At 36.7% G+C, this 21916-nt stretch overlaps 1 protein-coding gene across 5 annotated transcripts in view; it reads right to left on the minus strand.

Annotated features, from left to right (window-relative positions):
• Nucleotides 1–427: 427 nt before the first annotated feature.
• The window catches only part of MLF1 (myeloid leukemia factor 1), a 37333-nt gene continuing 15844 nt past the window's right edge, over nucleotides 428–21916 (minus strand). For 3 of the 5 annotated variants that reach the window (XM_033203157.1, XM_033203174.1, XM_033203162.1), the window contains 7 exons: nucleotides 14227–14374; nucleotides 13378–13419; nucleotides 9815–9898; nucleotides 8199–8327; nucleotides 5867–6026; nucleotides 3226–3358; nucleotides 428–733 (listed from right to left, as the gene is read on the minus strand). In XM_033203157.1, coding sequence (XP_033059048.1) covers nucleotides 628–733; nucleotides 3226–3358; nucleotides 5867–6026; nucleotides 8199–8327; nucleotides 9815–9898; nucleotides 13378–13419; nucleotides 14227–14374 — 802 coding nt within the window. In that variant the 3' untranslated portion in view covers nucleotides 428–627. Of the gene's footprint in view, nucleotides 734–3225; nucleotides 3359–5866; nucleotides 6027–8198; nucleotides 8328–9814; nucleotides 9899–13377; nucleotides 13420–14226; nucleotides 14375–16677; nucleotides 16940–21916 lie in introns of all 5 variants that reach the window. The other 2 variants (XM_033203179.1, XM_033203171.1) reach the window with 2 other exon arrangements.

Consider the following 21916-nt stretch of genomic DNA (forward strand, 5'->3'; position numbering starts at 1 on the left):
AAATTATAACCAAAACAATCATGTACATTAGCAATTTAAAATATTTTTCTCTGAAAATGAACTATTTGATTATTCTTGCCCTTTATCAAAATAATAACTATTTTCTCATAAAAGAGTAACAGTGTAGTTTTGCTTTATTATTTTTAAAGTTTTAATCTAGCTGGCTGTACAACACATTATAAAATTAGAGATAAATTATTTAAACCTTTATTAATATCACCCGAGTACAGTGTTAGTAAAAACTGAGAAATTTTTAACATTATAATTTCTTATAACTAATTATAAGTGATAGAACTGCTCTGCAATCAATCTTGATAAATATAAAAGAATACCTAGCCAACACAAAAACAGCTGGGGAAGCGAAATCAGCTGTAAAAAATTAGTATGTTTTAAAGAGTTTTATATTAAATAGACTTTCACAATGTACTCACATTGTTGACAATCAAAATTTTATTCCTAAAAGAGGGACAATATAAAGCTAGGACCTTCATGAACATTCAGGTATCAGAAGAAAGTTGCCAAGGGCAGAACTGATTTAACAGCAAGAGATTGGTCTTATGCTTATTACCCAGCACCATTATTAACTGTTAAAACAACCCAAACTAAGCAAATCAAATGCATGGCTATTTATTTTTTGTTGCTTTTCACAGATGAGCCTCTGATGTGGAGTTTATCCCCCAAAACATTTGATCTTCTTCCACGTTCAATGGCTGGACTTTGTTGAGGTTTCTCCCTGAGAAATATACATGTGAATATTAATATGATTTATAAAATGGCCAATGGTTTATAAATCAATAAACATGTTAAAAACCACTGTAATATATGAAAAGTTTTATCTTAAAAGTTCCTTAATAGCTTTGAAAAACAAGGCTGGCCAGGTGTGGTGGCTTACGCCTGTAATCCCAGCACTTTGGGAGGTCGAGGTGGGCGGATCACGAGGTCAAGAGATCGAGACCATTCTGGCGAACATGGTGAAACCCCATCTCTACTAAAAATACAAAAAATTAGCTGGGCGTGGTGACGTGCACCTATAGTCCCAGCTACTCAGGAGGCTGAAGCAGGAGGACTGCCTGACCCTGGGAGGTGGAGGTTGCAGTGAGTCAAGATTGCGCCACTGCACTCCAGCCTGGTGACAAAGCCAGACTGTCTCCCCCTCTGAAAAACCAAAACCAAAAACAACAAACAAACAAACAATAAAACAGGAAAAACAAGGCAGACTATTTCAGTGAATTTAAAACAGCAACAGCTGTTTTCCTGAGATAGATTTAACTGTTTATAGTTCAAACACTGTTTAATGTTAACAGTATGGTAGCCACTAACCACATTTATATTTGAATTAAACTAAAATAATTCAATACTTCAGTTTTACCAGCAATGGTTCAAATGTGAATCAACAGCCACATGTGGCTAGTAATTACTACACAGGACAGACTAGATATATAGCATTTTTGTCATTACCGAAGTCATTTCAGAAAATGCCATTGGACACTGCTGGTTAAGAGAAAATGCCACTACCGGGCGCGGTGGCTCAAGCCTGTAATCCCAGCACTTTGGGAGGCCGAGACGGGCGGATCACGAGGTCAGGAGTTCGAGACCATCCTGGCTAACACGGTGAAACCCCGTCTCTACTAAAAAATACAAAAAGCTAGCCGGGCGAGGTGGCTGGCGCCTGTAGTCCCAGCTACTCGGGAGGCTGAGGCAGGAGAATGGTGTAAACCCGGGAGGCGGAGCTTGCAGTGAGCTGAGATCCGGCCACTGCACTCCAGTCCGGGCGACAGAGCGAGACTCCGTCTCAAAAAAAAAAAAAAAAAAGAGAGCAAATGCCACTGCCACTGTTAGGGCCAGAAATTTATAGGTCACCCATAAAGAGCATGCTTCTCTAAGTGGGACCTGGATTTCCTATTCAAACTTGGCACTGCTAGGTTTTTAATCAGTACATTTTTCAAATGAGAAAAATATCTGTAATTAATATAGGAGCAAGTTTTCAAGCAATTCAATAGAAAATACCAGGGCTCTAAATTCCTAAACAAGTATTTTAGAAGAAAAGATCCTAGCATATGAAATTCTCCATAAGGCTTCTGATTTACTTGATACTCACTTGTCCACTGCTAGTTCTGTGAAGCCTTCTACCTTCTGCAGCAATTCTCCACTCTCTTATAGCTTAGAACAGATTTCTATTAAAGGTCTGGTGAGGCCTTTCTCTTTAGTGTAACTTCATAGGAAGTAGATATTATTATTCATTTTCCCCCAGAGAACCACATTAAACTGTAGCTCCAGGGTATGTATAAAATGTATTTTAAAATCTCTATAATATTTATTTATTTTTGAGATGGAGTCTTGGTCTGTCACTCAGGCTGTAGTGCACCGGTGTGATTTTGGCTCACCACAACCTCCGCCTCCTGGGTTCAAGCGATTCTCTTGCTTTAGCCTCCCAAGTAGCTGGTATTATAGGTGTATGCTACCATACCTAGCTAATTTTCATATTTTTAGTAGAGACAGGGTTTCACCATGTTGGCCAGGCTGGTGTCAAACTCCTGACCTCAAGCGATCCACCTGCCTCGGCCTCCCGAAGTGCTGGGATTACAGGCATGAGTCACCATGCCCAGCCAGAAATCTCTATAATCTTTAATATGTCGTTTCAGCAATTTATTTTTCTCAGCTATACTAAAAGGGAATTGTAAAATAAGCTAATGTTCTTGCAAAATTCTTCCAAAACACCTAAAACACATCAAATATGGTATTGCATGTACTGTTACATATTATATCCGTGTCTGAAATTTCATTTACAATTAAATGATAAATTGTGATTTGTTAAGGAAGTTGTTAAGTCTTCCAGATAGAGTCCCTCTCCCCTTAACATATCTCTAGGTATATTTACCAGTGTGAAATGTGTGACTCTATAACCATATTAGAATCTGTTTTACAAGAATAACTACTCCATAGCAAATCAGTTTTCCTTAAGAGGATTTTGGTCTCTGTCTTCTGAGGCATAATTTACTAGTGAATTACTAACCATACAATCCTAAACTATTATTGATTTTTAGATATAAATTTAAATTTGTGTGGAATACTCAGTTTTAGTATAAAATTATTACATCTTTCACAAAAGATACTGTGGATACAACTTGGATGATCATCAAAACTTTCTGATAACAGAAATAAAATTATGTAACTGTACTTCAAATTCTTCTTTAAAAACTAAACTATTTTAGAAACAACTTTTACCTTCTTTTAAGTTCTTGGCAGCCAGGATTCTCATGGCCAACACTTCTCATTCTAGTGTTTTCTAGATTGTGTCGTCCTGGTTTGTACTTCAAAACCTCACTTTGCCACTCCTCATCAAAAGCATGAGCATCATCTATGTTAAATAGAAAAATAATGGGAATAAGTATTAAGGTATCAACTGTCAGTAATTGCCTTGCTCCCACATATTTCAGTCTAGTCTGGTGTTTTCATTAGTGTAACCTCAATATAGAGGCAGGAAGCTGCTTCAAATATAAGGATCTTTGATGAGAGTAGTGTTTCTTTTCCTGTCTGTTCCTCTCCTATTCCTGCTGATGACCTAGTTATTGATGATCTATTTTTTCACCTGCCTGGATATCATATTATTTTACCCAATGGACCAGCTGACCCAATTATAATAACAGTTTTTTTTCCTGGGTCATCTCACAGTGAATATGCTCTTCCTGTATATTGTATACTTCTGTGACTAGCACTTCTATTCACCTAACCATCTTTCTATGTAACTTGACCTCATAAGTTTCTGTTGTCAATTTCCTAAGACAGGTTACTCAGCTAGAATGTCAATTCATGCTGTTATGAAGTAAGTAATCTAACTTCCATAGTAGCAACAATAGAGAATGATAGTACTTCTTCTTTAAGACTGCTTTAAAATATTATGTTCCTTCACTAAATTTTTCATCAAAATGTTGATTACTGTGAAATACTCAGTACATATATAAATGTGATAAAATTACAGAGGTTACAATTAAACACAGGTCACAATATCATGGCTTCTATCTTATTGCATCAGAATAATTTCATCAAACCCTGGCCGGGCGTGATGGCTCATGCCTGTAATCCCAGCACTTTGGGAGGCCGAGGCGTGCGGATCACAAGGTCAGGAGATCGAGACCATCCTGGCTAACATGGTGAAACCTCGTCTCTACTAAAAATACAAAAAATTAGCCAGGCATGGTGGCGGCTGCCTGTAGTCCCAGCTACTCGGGAGGCTGAGGCAGGAGAATGGCATGAACCCGAGAAGCAGAGCTTGCAGTGGACTGAGATCGCACCACTGCACCACTGCACTGCAGCCTGGACAAGAGAGCGAGACTCCGTCTCAAAAAAACAAACAAACAAACAAACAAAAAACCAAAAAGGAATAATTTTATCAAATCCCAATGTTAATAGAATTTCTTCCTCCCCCCAACCCAAAACGGAGTCTTGCTCTGCTGCCCAGGCTGGAGTGCAATGGTGTGATCTTGGCTCACTGCAACCTCTGCCTCCCAGGTTCAAGAGATTCTCCTGCCTCAGCCTCCCAAGTAGCTGGGATTACAGGTGTGGGCCACCATGCCCGGCCGAGTTTTGCATTTTTCTTTATTTATTTTATTTTTTTTGAGATGGAGTCTCGCTCTGTCACCCAGACTGGAGTGTAATGACTCAATCTCGGCTCACTGCAACCTCCGCCTCCTGGTTCAAGCAATTCTCCTGTCTCAACCCCATGAGTAGCTGGGATTACAGGCACGTGAGCCACCACGCCCGGCTAATTTTTGTATTTTTAGTAGAGACGGGGTTTCACCATGCTGGTCAGGCTGGTCTTGAACTCCTAACCTCGTGATCTGCCCGCCTCGGCTTCCCAAAGTGCCAGGACTACAGGTGTGAGCCACCATGCCTGGCCAGAATTTCTTTTTTAATACAACAATTTAAAATTTAAACACTTTATTATGGAAAAACATTATTCAAACTAGTTTCTGAAACTAGGAGATGAATCCAACTAAATTTTAATATAATTTCATTATTGAATTAATACAATTAATTAAATATAAAAGCTTAATACTGATTTAAAAATTAATAAAAATAATTTAAATTTAATGATTAAATTTGTTAATAAATTGTAATATAATTAAAAACTACAGGGAGAAAGGACACTAGAAGGATGTAAATGCATTGAAGAATAAATATAAAACCTAGAAAAAGAAAAGATTTACTTGAGAGAGACATACATGTAATTCAACATACAACAGAAATTAAAATCTTATCTATACAAAAGCCTAAGTACAGAACAGTAAAGAATGATTTAAGTAAAAATTATGGCTTATTTACAATAAAACTTTTAGGTAACCACTTAAAATGTTTTTGAAAAATAGCATCATAAGTGACTTTACAATTATAATGGTAAATTAAAATAAGCACAATATAAACTATATAAAAGTAAAATAATTTGAGGAAAAAGCATGTTTATATATATAAAATGATTAGGAAGAAATACATTAAAACATCACTAGTATTTTGATTTTGGATTATGGATGATTTTTGTCTTTACACTTTTCAAATGTACTTTCTTGATAATCAGAAAAAATATTTAAAGAAGCATTTTGCCAACTGATAATATTAATAACAATTCAAAAGATTCCACTTTCCAAGGATAAAATAAAAATAAGTAATATCCCATGTTGCCAAAATCACTATAAAAAAGAGCTCTCCTATGAAAGGATGAAACCACAATCCTATTACTTTGACAAGGTATTATCTACACATATTATTCAAAAACTACCTCTTATAACATGTTTCTACAAAAAATATTAGTCAACTTTAACTGTTATTTTAACTTTACGAGAAAGAATACTATTTTTTTGTGATAACTTACTTTCATTCATATTGATGAACTCCTGGTTGACCTCTTCATCTCCAGTCTTTCTGTTCTTTGACTTTTTAATGACATGAGCTCGGTCATGGATATGATGACCAATAGCCATTTTTTCTAGTCCACTGTCAGAATCTCTCATTGCTTTCCTGGTTTCCTTTATCTGTAAAAATAAAGAAATTTTATTATTATTTAAATATATATAGAATGTATATAACTCTAAAATTCTCAGGGCCAGCTTACCTACTGAGGTATGGCCATAGATCTACCACTCTAAAAATAATGTATACTCAGTTCCACTATTAACTTGTGGTAAAACTGTGGTGATAAGTCTCTGATATTTCCTGAACTCCTTAAAATGAAAATGTCTAGAACAAACAGAACCCATACAATTTAACGTGTTTCCAAATTATAATCAAATATTAAAACAAAAGTAGCAATTATAGTTTAATGCCTTCAAGACTGTTTTAGACAATGTAATAGAAGGAAGTTTATCGTAGCATTCCTACAAATAAGGGCAACTAATTATTTTTTTTTTTTTTTTTTTTTTTTTTTTTTTTTTTTTTTTTGAGACGGAGTCTCGCTCTGTCGCCCAGGCTGGAGTGCAGTGGCCGGATCTCAGCTCACTGCAAGCTCCGCCTCCCGGGTTTACGCCATTCTCTCGCCTCAGCCTCCCGAGTAGCTGGGACTACAGGCGCCCGCCATCTCGCCCGGCTAATTTTTTGTATATTTTAGTAGAGACGGGGTTTCACCGTGTTAGCCAGGATGGTCTCGATCTGCTGACCTCGTGATCCGCCCGTCTCGGCCTCCCAAAGTGCTGGGATTACAGGCTTGAGCCACCGCGCCCGGCCGAGGGCAACTAATTATTTTTCATGTTGATTGGCTTGAATCTCATCATTCGCGCCTATCAACTCTATGGAAGTGTTACTAAACTTCCATAAATAAATAAACTTCCATAAATATTTATGATAGCTACTAACATGATTTACTGGGGGACATCTACAATTATATTCTGTTTACATTTAAGATTGTCACTTTTAGAAAGTTAAAATTAAAATGTTTGAGATTAATTAGCAGAACTACGGCAAGAGCATCATTAAAAGGTTCATCTTTATATGTAAGAACTAAAAAATGTACTACTTCACACTCATTAGATTGGTAAACCTAAATTTTTACTGTAAGTACTAACAAGGAAGTAGAGAAATGGAAACTCACAAGCCACAGTTTGTGGAAGCCAACAATTTCAATCACTGGGATAGTAGCTTGGAAATGCTAGATAAAGAGGAAAGTACACATATCCTACAACTCAGCAATACCACTCCTAGACTCTTTGTATAAGGAGCCGTATATAAAGATGAATTAGTGAAAGATTAGACTCACCTACATATCTATCGACAGAAAATGATTTAAAAATAATGGTACATTCATATTTTGGATACTACGTAGAAGTTAAAGAAAACAGGGCCACATGTATCAACTAGAATAAATCTCAGAAGCATATTAATCATAATATATTCATATTTTGGATACTATATACAAGATAAAGAAACCAGGGCCACATGTATCAAGTTGAATATATCTCAGAAGCATATTACTCAGCAAAGACAAGTTGCAGAGGACACATGCAATATGATACCCTTTACGTAATGTTGGGAAATCTGGAAAATAATCCATTTTTTAATGATAGAAAGATAAGTAATAAAATTGTAAAAACATGCATGAAAATGATAAACTCCAGATACAGGAAAATGGTAATCTCTGAGAAGGGGAGAAAGGGGAAACAGACCTCAGAGGAATGTATTAGAAGCTTTAACTGCCTCTGTACATTTTTGCTTAAAAAGAAAACAAAGCAAGAGACAATTTGAAGCAAATAGAGAAAAATGTTATGATATGACTAAACTGGGTGGCAGGAATATGGGCACTTATTATGTTATTCTCTATATCCTCTCTGTACATTTCAAATATTTCATGAGTTAAAAAATTAATTCACTTCAAATGTAAACTTAAAAATAGACATTATTTCATGAAACAAAGGCTTCTTTTCGTGTTTTGTTTACCTTGTCAACAAGTAAAGGTAATAAACATCCATAGATATTTACACGAAAAAAGGCACCCTCACGGGGGTGGGGGCACGAAAAATCGCCACAAACTGAGTAAATACAGTTGAGTTTTAATGGTTTCCACGGTGAGGACTACCTTACACCCGACCCCCACACCTCCCTCTTGTCCGCCCGCCATCATGTACCAGATTAAATTTGAATAGTTAAAATTTGATCTAGACAGTCTATCATCCCCTAACTTTATAAAGCTCTAGGAATGCTTATAGAAAACTTACTCCTCCTGGAGCTCTACGGGTTTGAGTTGAGGCCTGAAAAACCTTTGGTGGTTCATCTCCTATTTTGGAATAAGTCATAACTGAGGAAGAACAAAATGAATGTCCATTTGGATCCAGTGAAAGTTGACCCTAAAGGTAAACAAATTATAAATTCAGTTGAGTCAAATATAAATAATTATTGCCAGAGAGTTCAAATAAGTAACACTAGCTCTAAGTTCTACTAAGGATACTAAACTACCAATATAGTATAGTCAAAGGGCACATCCAGGTTCTCAAGTGAGAAGTGACTTGAAAAATTACCTCCACCCAAAAAAAAGGCACCTCTAGAGGGTCCTGATGGTCGTCCATTTTAGGTACCATCATCTCACTCTCATTACAAAGACTAATAAGTGACTAATTGAGAGATCCTTAAGTCTTTGGGTGCTTGTGGCTTAGATTTCAATGAAGATGCTATGCCCCCAAACCTGTGATACTTCTATAGTCAGTGGTTGACCCTTGTGCATAATCTTGCCAACGTCAAGCCAATCAGTTAGTTATACAGCAAGTTTCATACCTCTTCCTGTAGGTACCAGATTGCTACATTACTAAAACCAATAATGCCCTAGATTATTTGGGCATTCTGAAATGATCCAAAGAATTCAAACTGGATGACTAGAATGATATGGGTCTTCTTCAGATCAAATCAAGTGACTGGTTTTGATGTTAATATAGAGAGTACTGTTATAGTACTAGTTTATAAGTATTTGGACTATTAGGGACCTAAACATCATTCCTAAAATTTCTGTTTTCAGAGTTGTTTATAAAACCCTAAAACTCGGCCGGGCGCGGTGGCTCAAGCCTGTAATCCCAGCACTTTGGGAGGCCGAGACGGGCGGATCACGAGGTCAGGAGATCGAGACCATCCTGGCTAACATGGTGAAACCCCGTCTCTACTAAAAAAATACAAAAAACTAGCCGGGCGACATGGCGGGCGCCTGTAGTCCCAGCTGCTTGGGAGGCTGAGGCAGGAGAATGGCGTAAACCCAGGAGGCGGAGCTTGCAGTGAGCTGAGACCCGGCCACTGCACTCCAGCCTGGGCGGCAGAGCGAGACTCCGTCTCAAAAAAAAAAAAAAAAAAAAAAAAAACCCTAAAACTCTTTAGATGTCACAAATCCTTTTAAGTAGACAGGTTATTAATAAAATTATGCAAATTCATATAAAATGTTCATTTACAATAGTGACTTTCAATAGAATCAATGTTTTTGAGGTCAATTTTTTTCCAATTTTTAAAAAAATTTTGAAAGTTAACATTATTTTTCAAACTTGGAGGTTATGAACTCAATTTATTATTTTTCAAACTTGGAGGTTATGAACTCAATTTAGGGCATTGTAACCAGGATTTTTAAAACATGAAATAGACTAGAAAATAACTGCATATACTGTAAATAGTATAGTCATTTTTTCATGAAACTTGTGTTTCAAATATATTTATAAAGTATACAAATATTGCTTACTGGGTTAATCATGTAAGATATCTTTTTTAACCACTATGGTTAAAAAAGTGTTTAAAAACCACTATGAAATAGACTATACCAAAGTATACACAATGTTCTCAATGCTTTGTTTTCAGTACTTACAAAGTTTCTTTCTAATTTCTGCATATAGTTTCTCATATTCGACACCATTTGGTCCACTGTCTGAAAAGGGCTCACATCTGTATGCTACAGAATATCAGAAAGTATGTTATTAACTATAAGTAACAACACAAAAGATGCAAATATATCTTCCAAAACAGCTAAAACATTTTTTTCCAATTCATTTAGTGAAATCTCATGCAGTAATCAACCAGACAAAGACAACTTAAAGAGGATATAATAACAGTGATTGGTTAAGGAGAAAATTGAAGCATACACAAAATCCCAAAGAGACAGCATACAAATAATTAGGGAATTGTAACATTATAAATATATACACACGTGTATATATACACATATATGTGCATGCATAAATACACATACACACCTAATCACTCATTACTCACTTTTTCAAAACACAATTTGGTGTATGTTAAATACTAAGTGATATATTCTTTAGCATATGATAGTTTTCATAATTCTCTTTTTTATCTCTGAATATTCCACCATACAAATAAATAAAACTTGGGTATAAGATGCCAGTGTCACCTCCAGCAGTACCACATGGCTGATAGAAGTTGCCCCTCAAGTAAGTAGCCAGCCTTCCTCTCATCATAGTAGGATCCAGGTGACAGAAGTCAATTCACTTTACTAATAGGCCTTCAATTTGCTGCCTACTGAAGGGTCAGTAGGCTACACCCTTGAAGTATGAGGTATGTGTCTTCAGAAAAACAGTTAAGAATTCCTGTAAACAGTAGTTTCTCAACCAAGATTGATTTTGATTCTCAGCGGACATTTGGCAATAACTATACTCATTTTTGGCTGTCACAGATGAGGAGAGCATATAACTAGCATCTAGTGGGTAGAGGTCAGGGATGCTGCTTAACAACCTACAATGGATAGGACAGTCTCCCAGAACAAAGAATTACCCAGCCCAAAATGACAGTAGTGCTGAGGTTGAGAAACTTTGCTCTAGGAAAATCTACCACTGATTTTAGGTCTTAAAATCTACCACTGATTTTAGGTTTTATCACTGGAAGACTCACCAGAAAATAAAAGTCAAGCACACATTCCAATGTATTACCCAGTAAATCACCTGTTATAAAACAGAATGAGTTGCTTGGTTTAATGAGCTTCTCTGTTCAAGCAAGCGGAGCTCTGAATCCTCTAAGTTCTGTTTGTGTCTCTGCCTTCTATTGCTATTGGATTTTTACAGATATTAATAATGTAAAATAGGTGGGAAAACCAAATTCCTCCTTAGAACCTGCACTTAATATAGTAGGGAACAACAAAGACACATTTAGGAAACACTAATATATATTTGGGTACAAAAAAGACTGAAGTAGAATTCATTCTGCATTTCAGAGAGGCAAACGCAATTCAGGACATATTCTGAATATTTGCTTTAACACTAGATTGAGAATCCGTTCTTATTATCATGAGATATGGAAGGGTTAACCCAAAGAAGGAGAAAAAGAGAGAGAGGAAAAGATTAGGCATTTGGGTATTTCTGTCCTCTTCTCAATTCACGTTCAAATCAACCATCAAAAGATGTATCTGCACTTGCTCTGGGGTGACCCAACACACTGGAGTGACAAAAAGTTGGGGTACAAAATGGAGTTGAGACTTCAGTGGGCCCTTAAGGCCTTCAAAAATTTTGTATACGTTCTCCTCTTTCTGCCTTAAATGTTTCCTCCTGACTTTTAGCCTAGTTAGTTCCTTCTCATGATTCAAGTATCATCACCTGAGAAAGGCCACTGCTGGTCACCTGTCTAATCCCTCCTTCACTTTCCCCCACCTCTATATCATTACCCTGTTTCATCTCCTTCAGGGTACTGTGACTATCTGAAATTATTTTGTTGTGTACTACTGTCCGTCTTCCCACTTTATATAAATAATCTCTCTGAGGGCAGAGCAATTTTGTCTATTTTATTCACTACAATATCCCCAATATATATATAATAATTCCTGGCACTTAAGAGGGTTTAATAAATATTTGTGGAATGAATGAATGAACAAATTATCTCTAGCTCAGCTCAAATCCATATATCCAACAGTTTACCAGATAAATCTACCTGGAAAACCCACAGATGCCTCAAATGCCAAACACCCAAAACTAAAATGATTGTTTTGACCACCGCAATCCTATATCTGTACTGAATCAATGCCTTATCTCAGTGGCATTCCCATCTACCTTAATCTTCATGCCAGAAAAATGGGTGTGATACTCCCGTTCTCCCTCTCTACTGCTCCTTCAACCCTATCAATCACCAAATTCTATCAATTTGCCCTTTTAACTCTCTCAAATGAAGTAATTCATTTTTATCAACACAGAAATTACCTAGTAGAAGTAAGCCATCACTAATACTTTACCAAGAATGCTTCAACAGCCTTCTGGCTTCTCTGCCTCCACTATGGTCTCTTCTAATCTTTTAAGAATCTGAACTCTATTACTACTTTGACATAAGTCATCACTGCTTCCTCTGCTCTTAAGATAATGTTTACTCTCCTTACTATGGCCCAAAGAAGTCTCTGGATACCTCTTCTTCCTCATCAATATCTACTGTTCAACTCATACTCCAGGGTTAAGTGATACTAAACATGTTTTAGATCCCTAGCCTCCAGGTCTTTGCACATGCTGTTTCCTCTCTGTTGAACAGTATTCCTTTCCCCTCCCTCCTTTTCAGGCTAACTTCTACTAATCCTTAAAGTTCAGGAAGTCTGCTTGGACTGACCCACCCCACCTCAAAAGGTGCTTTTTTCCATCTGTGCTCCCATAGCATGCTGAACTTCCTGATCATTTTATTCATAACTCTGTGTTATAACTGCTTTTTTTGTCATTTGTCTTACTAAGTACACTGGTCAGGAGGGTCGAATGTTATACCTGTAATGTCAAACTTCAAGGAAACAAATGATTCCATTGTAGCACAAAATAATAATTTAAAAAAAAAAACTCGTTTCATGAGACTGTAGATACAAATGTTCCAAATTCATGTTATTTTCTGCTACTCCCCAGAATGCTTTTAATGTGTTGGAAGCTAGCATCACAGACACAGCACAAAAACCCTAAGAAACAGGTGACAGAAATGCTGGTTGCAGAGTAGCCATTCTTAAGTACAGACAAGAAAAAGCTGCACAGGCAAGGTGGCAACAAAATCCTAGAGAAAGCAGTCAATCTGTGTTTTTCCAAATGTTGTGCTTATCTATCTACAGTTTAGTACTTTTTAAAAAACCTTTTAGAAAGTAATCATAAGCATGTGGAAGTCCCCAACTTTCAAACACAACTATGAGGATCCCTTTTGTAAATCAAGCAAATATTCATCCAATAAAATCTACTTCTTATTTCTGAAGATGAATTTTATATATGTTGAAATGACTTACTTCAGGAAACATGTGCCTAAACTTTTTAAGGTAAGTTTGATACTTGAAACAGAGGTTTTCAGTACAAATATTAAAAAGCCATTATGAAAGTGAGGCTGCAGGCCAATTTAGTCAGCTTGAGTTAATGAAAAATAAGTATTTGTCAGAAAATATTGCTAAAATGATTTGTGTCTTAGGATACGAACCATACCACCAAAACTGCCAAAAGGTACAAGAGAACTCATTGCCTGGAAAAATAATATCCAATTCACTTTGATTATGACATTTACTATACAGAAGTTTCTCAATTTACCAATTAAATGTTTACTGAGTTTCAAATATCTACATTTCAATTGCTGAGATTCATCTTTATTGAAACCCCTGAAGGCTTGTTATCTTAGAACTATTTATTATTCCTGAGGCTGAAAAAGCAACAGAAATAAAAAAGGGAAAAAAGAAAACGGTTATGATATATAAATATCCTGTTTTTAAAAAATTTTTAGTTGAGTATGTTGGTAACCTCTAGCTTTGCTCTAAGGCAAGATATATGAAAATATATTTCAGTTGTAAGGCTTTCGAGATACAATTAAAGGTTAATCTAAGCTTTGAAGGTCCATAGGTAAGATTATAGAAGATTAGTGTTTCCTGGTCCAATAAAGACAATCCTTTGTAGCTTTTGATACGATTTTCAAGTATTAAAACAATGAGTATGGGAGAGAAAGGATATTTCCTTGCCTGTTCTCATTTCAGATATTGGAGGAAATTACAAGGTGAGAAACATATACATAAATATAAAAAAATAATGGTTTAAGTTTTGCTTCTAATATATAACCCTTTGGACCTAAAAGTTTCGGTTAGCACAGTGGAATTCTATATAGCTGACAAGTCACTGTTCAAGAATTCACCTTTCCAAAGTTCCCCCCTTTAATATAATAGTGATTTCTATAACAAGAATATTAGTCATATCCTATCATTATAGATATATACTTCTGTAATAATTTTCTTCAAATTCCTACAGGGTCTTCTCACTAACTGTCTTAAAAAAGAGAACTTACAGTCAAAGAATCTTCACCATCATTATGTCCTCTATGATTACGAGCTCTCCCTCTACCATCAGAGATACTGAGCAAGTCTCTTCCAAAGGGTTCAGATAAACTTCTCATCATCTGTGGCATATTTTCTTGGTGTGCAAGAATGGACTCACTGTTGAAAATATACATAATCATGAAAGATTCAGTGTTGGAATTTAAATAGTAAGTAGGCAGTTAAATACTACAAAGAATTATTTTGGGCTAACATGTTTGTTAGATACAAGAAGAGTAGAAGATAATTCTATTTTATACAAAAATAGAATTATCTCATAAAGATCCACTATTAGATGGTTCCCTACTTACAATGGTTCAAGTTAAGGTTTTTTGACTTTACTGTGGTATGAAAACACTACATATTCAGTAGAAACAGTACTTCAAGGATCCACACAGTCATGCTGGTTTTCACTTTCAGTATAGTATTCAATAAATTACATGAGATAGTCAACACTTTATAATAAAGTAGGTTTTATGTTAGATGATGTTGCCCAACTGTAAACTAATGTATATGTTCTGATGATACTCGGTAGGTTAAGTGTATTAAATGTATTTTGACGTATAATATTTTCAATTTGCGATGGGTTCACTGGAATGTAATCTTCTCATAAGTTGAGAAACATCTGTAGTTATAAATAAAATTAATGAAAACCTGTTTTTATCAATCTAATTCATTTAAAGCATAATAAAAACCACACCTTTATCCCATACTGCATAAAAATAAATATCAACACTCTATAATCTGATATTTACCGTTTTGTCACAAGTCTCATTCAAGAACCTTTTTTTTTTTTTACCTTATCACAATGGTTTTCCAATTTTGTTCCAGTTGGACAGTTACTGACCCACTAATCAATTCCTTATTCCTTCTTCTAGAACTTAAGGTACACCATGATTGAAGCTCACTTTACCAAGGCAATATTATGCTTTCCTGCAGTCCAATGGAATCCCCTCTCCAATAGTCTGGCCTCCTTTTAGATTCTCCACTTCAGTTACATTCTTCTTAGGTCACCCTTCCCCCTTCTAATTTCAATCCTCTGATGTCATCATAAAGAAGCTAGGAAGTTTTTTAAAAAATTTTCTTGGCCAGGCATGGTGCCTCATGCTTGTAATCCCAGCACTTTGGGAGGCTGAGGCAAGTGGACTGCTTGAGGTCAGGAGTTCAAGACCAGCCTGGTCAACATGGTAAAACCCCGTCTCTACTAAAAACACAAAAATTAGCTGGGCGTGGTAGCATATGCCCATAATCCCAGCTACTCGGGAGGCTGAGGCAGGAGACTCGCTCGAACCTGGGAGGCAGAAGTTGCAGTGAGCCAAGATCACACCACTGCACTCCAGCCTGGGTGACAGAGCCAGACTCCGTCTCAAAAAAAAAAAAGGAATTTTCCTTGCAGCTCTGGCTCAGAGGAAGCTTAAAAATTTTGTCTTCTGCTCGTAAGTCCAAGTAGAAAGAGCTTTTCCTCTGAATTTCATAGCATTTATATACATAAACCTATTCCAAAAGACCTCAGATTTACTCATACATTACCTTGGAGGTTAAAAAAAAGTATAATTGTTCCAAGTGTGAGTTTAAGATTAGCAAACTGCTTAACTGGATTTGTGCTTGTGTGTATAGACAGATGTTTTCATTTGGCCTTGTTTAGGCATAATTTACATTCAATGAAATTTACCAATTTTAGTTGTGCAGTTTGATGAATTTTAAAAAGTGCGGTCATAACCTCCACCATAATTAAGATGTAGAACATTTCCATCATTCCAAAAAGTTCCCCCGTCTCTTTGCAGATAATTACCTGCTCCGAGCCCCAGTTACCATGAATAGGCTTTCTGTCATTATAGTTTGGTCTTTTTCAGAATTCATATAATGGAATCACATAGTATGTCATCTTTTGTGTCTAGCTTCTTTCCCTTAGCATAATGCTTCTGTAATTCATCCATGTTTTTCCCTATTTCAGTTCATTCAGTTTTATTGCTAAGTTCATACATATATCAATATCATACTCACAAAACTGTCTTTGGTTTTTGGCTACTATGAATAAAGCTACTATGAATATTTATGTACTAGTCTTTGTGTATAGATAATTTGTCTTAAGTAAACACCTAAGAGCAAGGACTGCTGGCTTGTATTAGAAGAGTACGTAAATTTTATAAAAACTGTGAACTGAGAGTTACAGTTGCGCTGCATTCTTGCTGAAATGTGGGATAATCAGATGTTTAACTGTAGCCATTTGAGTCGTAGTGTCATAACATCTCATTGTGGTTTAATTTTGTATTATTTGTCATTCATATATGTTCTTTGATAGAACTGTCTTTTCAAATACTTTCCCCATTTTTAAAAATCAGGTTGTAAGAGTTCTTTATATATTCTGGACACAGACTTTTATCAGATACAGGTTTTAAATTTTTTCCCAGTCTTGGACTTGCCTTTTTCATTCTCTTAACATGAATGTATTCAGCCAAACAACCATGAATCTTTGTCAGGTCTTCAGTTTTTACCACATTTTGCTAATGTGATTAAGGATTTTCAGATGGGAAGATTATCCTGGATTATCCCAATGGACCCAAGGTAATCACAAGGATCCTTATGAGAAGGAGATAGTAGCATCATAATCAGAAGATGTTACACTGCTGGCTTTAAAAATGGAGGAAGAGGCCAAAAGCCAAGGAACACAGCAGTCTCTAGATGCTAGAAAAGACAAGGAAACAGATTCACCCCTAGAAACTCCAGAAGGAATGTAGCCCTGCCAACACCTTGATTTTAGCCCAGGGAAACCCATTTTGGACTTCTGATCTTCACCATAAGACAATTTGTTGTTTTAAGTTTCTAAATACGTGGTAATTTGTTATAGCAGCAATAGGAAACTAATATAAGTTCTTCAATTTTAATTTTAAAATATACAAAAGTCTCACTCCTCTTTTAGAGTATAAATTCTTCTAGACTAGGAACTGTATCTTCATTTATATTACCAACCTCTGTGCTTGACACACAGTATACATTATAAATGTTTATGGAGGGCTGGGTGCGGTGACTCACGCCTATAATCCCAGCACTTTGGGAGGCCGAGGTGGATGGATCACGAGGTCAAGAGTTTGAGACCAGCCTGGCCAACATGGTGAAACCTCGTCTCTATTAAATGTACAAAAATTAGCTAGGTGTGGTGGCAGGTGCCTGTAATCTCAGCTACTCAGGAGGCTGAGGCAGGAGAATCACTTGAACCCAGGAGGCAGAGGTTGTGATGAGCCAAGATCGCACCACTGCACTCCATCCTGGGCAATAGGGTGAGACTCCATCTCAAAAAAACAAACAAAAAACATTAAAAATAAATAAATAAGGCCGGGCGCGGTGGCTCAAGCCTGTAATCCCAGCACTTTGGGAGGCCGAGACGGACGGATCACGAGGTCAGGAGATCGAGACCATCCTGGCTAACACGGTGAAACCCTGTCTCTACTAAAAATACAAAAACTAGCCGGGCGAGGTGGCGGGCGCCTGTAGTCCCAGCTACTCGGAAGGCTGAGGCAGGAGAATGGCGTAAACCCGGGAGGCGGAGCTTGCAGTGAGCTGAGATCTGGCCACTGCACTCCAGTCCGGCGACAGAGCGAGACTCCGCCTCAAAAAAAAAAAAAATAAATAAATAAATAATTAATGTTTATGGAATTTGAACCATGCTATATATCAGATAGTCCCCCTACCATTTCTTGGCAAAATTATTAACTATTCTTAATTAAAGGCTCACCTTGGTGCTTTCTACAGAGAAAAATCTCCACTGCAACCAATACCTGCAGTCTTGAAGTTCTTCCTTAGTGACTTTTGATTTCAGGGGAGGGGACACTCCTATTTAAACTATACTTGGTTTTCTCTGGCCCAAGTATTTTAGTACATGGGACTTACATGTCCTGACAATAGTTCCAAGGGCTTCTTGTGCTTCAGTTTCAGCTGCTGCAGAGTAAGACCACCTGTATATCTGAGAAACTACACCCTCAAATGAGGTTTATGCCATAGAAGCTTATGTCTTAATTGAGGCCATCCTGAATGTGGTCTCAAAATTTTGCAAATATCTATAAATATCTGTTTCTTATGATGCAGAAACAGATGTATAAACTTTTTGTAGATTTGTAGTTCATTTTCCTGTCTTTAGATGAAACCACCAAAACTGATGACTTAGAATGAGGGCAGTTTTAAATGTGTTATCCTCGTATTAGTTATCTATTGCTGTTGTAACTTAGCTTAAAACAACATTTGTTATGTCACAATTTCTATTGATTAGGAATCAGGAGCAGTTTAGGTGGGTAGTTCTGACTTAGGGCCTCTCTGTAGGCTGCAATGAAGTTATCAGTTGAGGCTTTAGTCATCTCAAGTCTTGACTGGTGGAGAATCTACTTCCAAATTCCTTCACACGGCTGTTGGCTAGTCTCAAAAATGTGCTTCTAAGCTCGTTCAGGTGGACCTCTCCACAGTGCTGCTTTACATCATGGTAACTTTCTCCAGCGTAAGCCACCATGTGTGAGAGAACACCTAAGACAGAAGTCAAGATGCTTTATTTATTTATTTATTTATTTAGAGACAGAGTCTTGCTCTGTCACCCAGGCCGGAGTGCAGTGGCGTGATCTCAGCTCACTGCAAGCTCTGCCTCCCAGATTCACGCCATTCTCCCGACTCAACGTCCCCAGCAGCTGGGACTACAGGCACACGCCGCCACGCCTGGCTAATTTTTTTGTATTTTTAGTAGAGACGGGGTTTCACTGTGTTAGCCAGGATGGTCTCAATCTTCTGACCTCGTGATCCGCCTGCCTCGACCTCCCAAAGTGTTGGGATTACAGGCATGAGCCACCGCACCTGGCCAAGCCATGCTCTTTTAAAAATGTAATTTTGGGAGTGACATCTTATCTCTTCTTTTGTATTCTGTTTATTAGAAACAAATTAGTAAGTCCCAGCCCACGTTCAAGGGGAGATTACACAAAGGCATGAATACCAGGGAGTGGGGATCACTGGAAGCTATCTTAGTAGCTGTTTACCACACATAAATTTGTGGGTTCATTAGCTTACCAGAGACACATATAATCAAGTTTATAATATTCTTAATTAAGTTCAACAATATCAGTATATTTTGCAGCATGCCATAAACAAATATTGATATCAGATGATATTAAGATAACAAACTTTCAGACAGGAAATTCAGAAGGTACATTAGAATAATCAACATAATTTATTCTTTTTTAAAATTTGTAAAGAAATAAGTGAATGAGCTACAAGGAAGTAAAAGACACACACAGATGACTATTTGAAGATTTTTCAGTGCTAAAGGGAAAAAGATAATAGCTTGCGTATCAGGAAAGTTTTGGGAAGAGGGAGGTAACGTGTATGAGAAGACTTTCTTCGCTAGATTAAAACAGTTCTCCTTGGCATAGATGTCATAAATGTCATAAATAATAAATTATTTATTTAATTTTGTAATCTTTCAATAGTCTCAGAAAAAAACTCAAACATTTCCTTGAATTACAACGGGAAATAATAGTTACAAATCAGCCCATTAGTATAGAGAGAATGCTGCCACTGGGGTGGATCCTTCTTCAAGTGCTGATGCTTTCAAGATCTCTTTTTGACTTGTCCTAATTCAAGCTTGTATTCTTCATGCTATCACTCTTAATCATCATTCATAGACATACCATTCAACGTAATAGTGCCAGGTTAATAAAAAGCTGTATTTTAACAGCACTTCCAACTTCTAAAACTATGTTATGTAGACTGGGCAGTAAGAGCTGGATGGTTTTTCTAGAAATTGCTTTAAATACTGTTATTTTTAAGGAACATATCTGTGGTAAGCAGAATGGTTCCCCTAAAGATGTCTATGTCCTAATCCCCAGAACCTGTGAATATGTTACATTACATGGTAAGGGGGAATTAACATTACACATGTAATTAAGATTGTTGTTCTGGTAACTTTGATTAGCCTTGATTATCCAGGAGGGCTCCTTTAATTAAAGATCCTTTAAATCTGGAAGAAGGAGGCATGAAAGTCAGAATGATGTGACGATGCCTTTTTCCTTCCCTTCACCTGTGCATTAAAACTGCAAGGATTCCCTTGACCTTCCAACTACTGAAACCCAAAGGTCATTCTTCTTCCTCCTTGAATTTCAGCAGCATGTATCTCTAACTTTGATGTATCTCTAACTTTGAACTCTGACTGATAAACTTCTTAATTGTTCCTTTTCCTTCTTGCCCTTTACAGAGCTTCTGAGTGTCACAGATAGGTGTCTGGTGTCTCAAAACGTTGATACTCTCAGCCTTGGGGCAGCCAGTGAGGACTGAGCCCTGGAGCTGGTTACTTAAGCTCCCATCAGTGTCTGTCCCTTCTTGAACCCCAAGTACATGGGCAAACATCTTTTAAAAATGAATGACATTAAAATGTTGAAAGTACTGCCCCCTAAAGACATGCTTTCTCCAGTTTTAATCTGTTTTCTCTTCCCTGTCCTCTAAGGACTACTTCAACTTGAACATGCTTAAAAAATCACTAGAGGTACTTATTAAAATTACAGATTTCTGAGACATACACCTGGAATTTTGATTCAGTATATACTAAGCATGGCCCATTAATCTCCATTTTAGCAAGCATTCAATCTATTCAACAATATTGTCAGGAATCTGCATTCAATTTCTTCTTGTTTTAATGCAAACTGTCTCCTTTATTTAACGAACACTTAATGAACACATATGTAAAAGCCATAGTTCCAGGTAGTGGGGATAGAGCCCTGAACTTTGGAGGTCTAAAGCTAATTTTCAATGTCCTATTGGTCAAGAAGTTGGTCTACTTTCCAAAGTACTCAGAATATAAATTACAAATAATGATAAAGCTATGATTAAATATTTACCCTTTTACATTCTAGTAACTCGAAACCTTATTATAGTTCCACATTTTTTCCTTAGTCAGCTTTTCCTTTTCATGTCTCTATTTCTATTAAAGGCACAACCATTATACTCCAAGTCATCCAGGTTCAAAACTTCAGGTATGAGCTATTTGGGAGTTTTTAATCTGTCCTGTGCTAGCTCCAAGAAATGGAAAAATGGTGAGAAACAATTCCATTGAAAGAATAGGGGAAGAGATAGTGCTCTAGAGTTCAGTCTCTTTCCATCAAGAAAAGTTAAGGATGGTTTACTTCTGAATTACCACTGCTTCTTGTATCTTATAATAATAATCCTTCCTGGATTCTAACATCTAGTAATTTGTACACAGTAAACTCTTAGTATCTTACGTCTAAATTCATTTCATACTCAAACTTAAACAATGGCTTGCTTGGGTATATAAATCTCCATTATTTCCTCTCAGTATTTTGATAATATTGCTCCATCATCCTCTTACATCTAGTGTAGCTGAACAGAAATCTGATAACAATCTGGTTCTCATTCTTTCTAAGACATCTACTCTCTGGATGCTTTATGGTTATTTTGTTTATATATATTTAAATGTATCAAAATTGCATTTTCATGGGTCCAAGTGTAGATTAAAAAAAAATTATCCCAACAACCACCAAATTGCCCTTTTCTTTTTCTTTTTCTTTTTTTTTTTTGAGATGGAGTTTCACTCTTGCTGCTCAGGCTGGAGTACAATGGCACAATCTTGGCTCACTGCAACCTCTGCCTCCCGGGTTCAAGCAATTCTCCTGCCTC

This window comes from Trachypithecus francoisi, unplaced genomic scaffold, assembly GCF_009764315.1.
Source record: "Trachypithecus francoisi isolate TF-2019V2 unplaced genomic scaffold, Tfra_2.0 Lachesis_group0, whole genome shotgun sequence".
Classification (NCBI taxonomy): domain Eukaryota; kingdom Metazoa; phylum Chordata; class Mammalia; order Primates; family Cercopithecidae; genus Trachypithecus; species Trachypithecus francoisi.